This window comes from Bombus flavifrons, chromosome 4, assembly GCF_040668555.2.
Source record: "Bombus flavifrons isolate JBK064 chromosome 4, iyBomFlav1_principal, whole genome shotgun sequence".
Taxonomy (NCBI): Eukaryota; Metazoa; Arthropoda; class Insecta; order Hymenoptera; family Apidae; genus Bombus; species Bombus flavifrons.
In genome coordinates this window covers 6,532,354-6,538,849 of record NC_138445.1, presented here as the reverse complement: position 1 = coordinate 6,538,849, position 6,496 = coordinate 6,532,354, and the positions used below count along the sequence as shown (strand labels likewise).

Here is a 6,496-nt window from a genome sequence, read left to right as displayed (position 1 = left end):
ACATATATATGTATAATAAATGTTAAAGATAATATTATATATATTATGAATGTTATGAATTATATGTTATGAATGAATGAATTACATATTATGAACGACTGATAAATTTGTGAAATTTATAAATTTATAAATGAAATGTTGATAAATTGATGAATATTTAATAAATTTCTCTTTGATCTCTACAAAACATATACTTATACTAAATAACTTGCTACTTTTGTATATGTTTTCAGGATCGTTTCAAATTTTATTAATATAATCATGATAGTAAGTTGTCATCACACTACTACTGGAATTTCGAGATATTTCGTATAATATACGTAATATGCTCATAAAAAATACTTTCATGAGCCATTGTATATTTTTTACATAATCCATTTGACAATAATAAATGAAATCTAATTGATCTCGTTCAAAGTATCGTCTCGTTACTTTGAATGAAGAGATTACATTGAAGTTAGTTATGAATCTCTATAGAACACACTGTTGTTCGTATTTCTTGGCCAATGGTAAGGTCTCATGTGTAATGTGTCTGTGACTTGTGGAGTGGCCTCGACGCGGCAATCTCGGCGTCCGACGTGAGTCAAAGTGATTTTTAGGCGCAACTTTCAATAAATATGTTGTGCTAGTATCTTGAAAGTAAAGAACGATGAGCTTCTCTAGCGATGAAGTCAATTTCTTGGTTTACCGATACCTTCAAGAATCTGGTATATTTTTTGGAGTACTACGTAACCTCTTTTCAAATAATTTTGGCAAATTTTGAATTTGCTATTGTTTGTACACATTTGTTACTTATATTATGTATATATACATTTCACAATAATATTTGCAATTAATAATATCATATTGGTCAATAATATATTACAAATTATAGATCAAACGTGATTTAAAGAGGTTATTTGAGCACAAATAAAAGCATATCCATGACGTTGATTACTAAGTTATTTCTTAAATTTATTGTATAAAAGTTGTACTATAGATTATATAAAGGATGCAAATTAATCTCTGTGTGGTTTTTTTTCATAGGATTTCAACACTCTGCATACACATTTGGCATAGAATCACATATATCACAGAGTAACATAAATGGAGCATTAGTACCACCAGCAGCACTTTTATCAATTCTACAGAAAGGGTTACAGTACACAGAAGCAGAAATATCAATAGGCGAAGATGGTACTGAACAAAGAATGGTGGAATCCTTATCTCTTATTGATGCTGTTATGCCAGATGTTGTGGCATCAAGACAAAATCAAATTAATCAGCAAAAACAACAGGTGAAAACAGAAGTACAAGATACAAATGGAGAGGAAGGTAATTTGACTTATTATATTAATTTTTATTCATGTTATATTTTATGTGTTATATTTTGAAACCAAAAATTGTTATCCTGGCACACCCTGGTCTATAAAAAAACTTAAGTTTTATAGACCTCCTTATTATACCAGGTACATTAATGGACTGCTTTAGCTGTCGGACTTGTTATGAGTAAATATTTTTGTTATAACAGTCATAGAATATTAAAGTAAAATATATTTATTATACTGTACTAATAAATTAAAAAATTTGTTTTGTAATGTTAAATTATGTACTGATATAGCAAAATAAAGCTCACTGTTACATTTATAACATGTCGGAAAGCTGGGAGCAAACAATATTATTAATATATGTGTGATCTGGAATGAAGAATAAGGACAAGAATTATAAAGGTTTATTATTTACAAGTTACTTTATATATATACTGTAATATTATATAAAGAATAAGAATAAGAATATTGTTAAAGTTTATACAGTCTGTAGTTGTAAAAAGAGATCAGTTTTTATTAATTTAATTGCATAAGATAAGTATAAAATAATATTTTAATTCTATAAAATAATATGAAGGTAATGAAAGAGTTTCTTATTTAATATTAACGTATTATTTTTTGGAAACAGAATTTCTTTATTTCAGATTACGTATATAAATACAAGAAGGAGAGAAAACTTTCCATTTGGTAATTGTTATTAATTTACTAACCTGTTTTCAGTTGTTACCTCCAATGAAGGTGTAGGCACAAATGAGAGAGGAGGAGATAGGACAGAAATGGAAGTAGATGAACAACAACAAGGTTCAAGCAGGGGAACTAATGCTAGCGCTGTTGAAATTCCAGACACTAAAGCTACAATATTACGTGGTCATGAATCGGAAGTTTTCATATGTGCATGGAATCCAACAACTGATCTTTTGGCTTCTGGTTCAGGAGATAGCACAGCTCGTATCTGGGATATGTCTGGTAGTTCACAAGCTCCAAATCAGCTTGTTCTTCGTCACTGCATACAAAAAGGTGGTACCGAGGTGCCAAGCAACAAAGATGTTACTTCATTAGATTGGAAGGTAAAATGATTATTTCTCTTAAGTTACAACGTTGAAAAAAAAGAAACTAATATAATTTGGTTACTTATTTTAGTGTGATGGTACCTTATTAGCAACAGGAAGTTATGATGGTTATGCACGAATTTGGAAGACAGATGGTAAATTAGCATCCACATTAGGTCAACACAAAGGTCCAATCTTTGCATTAAAATGGAATAAACGTGGTAATTACATATTAAGTGCTGGAGTTGACAAAACAACAATTATATGGGATGCAGAAAGTGGGCAATGTACTCAACAATTTAGCTTTCATTGTGCACCTGCCTTGGATGTTGATTGGCAAACAAATACATCATTTGCTAGTTGTTCTACTGACCAATGCATACATGTATGCAAACTTAATGTTGATAAACCAATCAAGAGCTTCCAAGGTCATACAGTATGTATACAGAAATAATTATATTCTTTGATTCAATTAAATATTTATTTAAAATTTAAAGAGTTTGTTTTTCCTTTAATTGCAGAATGAAGTTAATGCTATAAAATGGGACCCCCAAGGTAACTTATTGGCTAGTTGTTCAGATGATATGAGTCTTAAAATTTGGTCTATGAAACAAGATACGTGGGTACATGATTTACAAGCTCATAGCAAAGAAATATATACTATTAAATGGTCCCCAACTGGGCCTGGAACTCACAATCCAAATATGAATCTAACTTTAGCTAGTGCATCATTCGATTCTACTGTAAGGTTATGGGATGTAGAAAGAGGTGCATGTATACACAGACTTACGAAACACACAGAGCCAGTGTATAGCGTAGCATTTAGTCCAGATGGCAAATTTCTTGCTAGTGGAAGTTTTGACAAATGTGTTCATATATGGTCTACGCAGGTAAGATAGTTATTCTTCTTTTGTTTGGTATATTTAACAGAAGGTTCACATTATATATATTTTCTTATATATTTAATTGTGCAGAATGGTCAATTGGTACATAGTTATCAAGGAACTGGAGGAATATTTGAAGTGTGTTGGAATAGTCGAGGAGACAAAGTCGGTGCTTCTGCGTCTGATGGCAGTGTGTTTGTTCTAGACCTTCGTAAAATGTGATCGCAAATGAACAATAGATTATATTTCATTTCCCGGACCTATGATTTTAAGTTACCTTCGGTAATCCTTGTTTTATTCTTTATTTTTCATTGAACTCTTTATTACCCGGAATATTAGCCACATTTTACAATTATTTGATTTACTTGTGCTTGTTGAGTATAGTTTCATAGTACATTAATTATTTATGTATAAAATTAAAATTAAAATTGCGATACGTTCAGTAAGTTACGAATTGAAGAAGATTTGAATATAAATATAAAATAAAAAATGTGGTTTCTTTTAACTATTTCACTAGGGTTTTATTACAAATGTTTATAAAAAGTATTGTACATTAATATTTTCAATAATACTCTGTAAAATTTGGAACAGCTTGACAGATATTATATTTCTAGAAAAACATATTATTCATTCACCACTATGTGGATGGGATATATATAATTTTAATGATAATATTAAGCATTATATGAAACATCGGTAATAATAAGGAATAAAATGAGTCTTTTTAAAAAACTGCACAAACATTTCATTTATTCTTATTACATTTTATTATATTTCATTAAGTGAAAGAGGTACAATTAGAGTACACAACAAATCTTATTTAAATTAATTTTATTTTATTTCAATTACGCATTATGTAACTAAACCGATAAAAACGAAAATCTAAAACGAAAATAAATAAACGATATTGTACGTGTTTTTCAAATGAATAAAATCTATTTATGTTACATACATTTTTAAAATTTCTTACACATTTCTTCAACAATAGGTTATATAATACGACATATAAATAATAATAAAATTTAATTACATTTATTGTCTAATATTAACGTAAACATCGTAAGCATTAATCATTGTATTTTTAAAATAACCACAAAGATCAATTTCTGATTTTTAATATAAAAATGTTATAAGATAAATGCAAGTAAAATAAAACAAATGAAATTGAAAGAGTACGTATTTTACGAAATAACATAATTAAAATCAACAAGTTTTTTTATTATGAATTTTGTATAATCCTATTATGTTCAAAGACATTTATTTGCATTGCGTCTTTAATTTAGTGTAAAATCATATGACTAAAATGAATGTATTTCAAAAATAAATCACGCCTCGATGTTTTACGTAGACATAAACGCAATTCGGTGAAAAATATAGCACATCTATTAATCTGTGGTGCACATGAAAGGAACTATTCACCGATTATTTAGAATACACGCCTCTAATGCAGTATTTATTAATAAATATATAAATTCACTAGACCGCTATCTGTGTTTCTCTGAGGGTGTTATAAAAATAAGGAATATAATCGTAAAGAAAGTAACATAAATGAAAATAAAAAAGAAATAATCTACATAAAATAAAGGTATTTAAGAGATAGTTCTATGGAACATTTATTCTTAACTACATTTATTTCTTTCACGAGTGAAATTTGTTGAGAAGAAAGCGTTTAATCTATATATTTAAATAATTACATTACATTAAATTTACAGCCATTTGGATCTATATTTGTAAATAACGTCTAAGTTCGGCTTGAAATGATTACCAAACTATTACATGAATACTTGGTTGTTCAAGAAATTTTACTGTACAATAGATAAATACAATTTGTTTTTCCTTTGCACATCTTCGCAGTTAATTTTAATTAAGAGTCGTATTTCAAAATAATTATAATAAAATACTTTAAAACATTTCTATCGTCGTGTTCGTAAAACTTAATACTAATACGAAGAAACATTTACATTAAATTATATCCAAAATTGGATATAAAATGTCTTCTGTCTGGGGTTTACTGGTTGGGCAGACTTTAAGGGATCACAACGCATAATACTGTTTTGTTTCGTGTTTTTTTTGCGCTATTGAAAAGGAAGAAATAGAAAATAGTAAAACGTCTAGTCCCAGAGCTAAAGTTAAATCGTTTTGTATGATTAGTATAGAGAAGAAAAAAGTACGAGTACAGACAAGGAAATTGATATCATATGTTTCACATGGTATTTCTATTTCTCTCCTCTTCTGGATGCTACAAAATTACTTAAAATTAAGACGACTAAAACTTAAATAAAAGAGATAGGAGAAAATACTGATATATTCTGATTGTTAAACTTTTTGCACTACTGATAACTTCATGCGCTAATATTTACTTTACGCTTGACACATGAATAATCTGCGTATAATTCATGAATGAAACGCGATATTAAATTATGAATTTTGCACAGCACAAAATGTATAGATACATGTATGTATTATATGTATATATATATGATAAAACCTGAGGAATATGACGAATAATAGATAAACTATATGCAATCCATTAGCTTGTTAGATAAAAAATCGTAATATAGCGATAGTGTATTGTGACTTGATCTTCCTTTGTGTTGATTACAGCAAACGTAGCTCATTTGCTTGGATCTGAAAACAGAGATTTCATTTACTTTTTACGAGATAATATTTTTAAAATGCTATTCTACGTCAATATCTAAAATAAAATTAAAAAATAAGAAGCATTAATCCAACGTACAGGCCAGGGCTGGGCAATTTAAAAATAATTTTATTCAAATAATCATTCGAATACAATTTTTATTTTATTTGTTATTTGCTCTGTCGCTTTATCTTAGAAGATGTTATTTAAGCAACGGTGTATTTGAAAAATAACTTATTTTATTACTTGTTATTTTATTTAAAATGTAGATATTTGTTATTTGACTTTACCAAGAAAATAATTTTCTTCCTATCTATATGGCATGGAACTTCCATTCATAAATTACAGAAATTTTAAAATTTCGACGATATGTATAATCGGAAAAGTTATTTCTACTGTAAATATTTTGATGATCTATTCTAATTACCACGTATAGGTAATACCACTAACATAGTAAACATTTCAAGCACCGTTGACTTTGTTAATAAGTGCTCCCTTCCAGCGTCAAATTCAATTAAACGGCTGTTTTCTTTGCTATTGTTATTAATGATCATTAATAATCATGCGATTCAATTATCTGATACAATATTTAAGTTTTCAGTCGTATTAAGAGCGAAT

General features: G+C 28.3%; 2 protein-coding genes across 2 annotated transcripts in view; one reads left to right on the top strand and one right to left on the bottom strand.

Moving 5' to 3' along the window:
* Positions 1-511: 511 nt before the first annotated feature.
* Positions 512-3,972, top strand: LOC138178795 (F-box-like/WD repeat-containing protein TBL1XR1). The gene is made up of 6 exons (XM_069111041.1): positions 512-707; positions 1,027-1,314; positions 2,028-2,374; positions 2,448-2,792; positions 2,878-3,246; positions 3,331-3,972. The coding sequence occupies exons 1-6, from the start codon at positions 650-652 to the stop codon at positions 3,460-3,462; spliced, it is 1,539 nt and encodes a 512-aa protein (XP_068967142.1). The 5' UTR covers positions 512-649; the 3' UTR covers positions 3,463-3,972.
* Positions 3,973-4,828: 856 nt separating this feature from the next.
* Positions 4,829-6,496, bottom strand: part of Dh44 (corticotropin-releasing diuretic hormone 44) — a 78,376-nt gene continuing 76,708 nt past the window's right edge. The window contains exon 4 of the mRNA XM_069111042.1: positions 4,829-5,868. Coding sequence (XP_068967143.1) covers positions 5,839-5,868 — 30 coding nt within the window. The 3' untranslated portion in view covers positions 4,829-5,838. The remainder of the gene's footprint in view (positions 5,869-6,496) is intronic.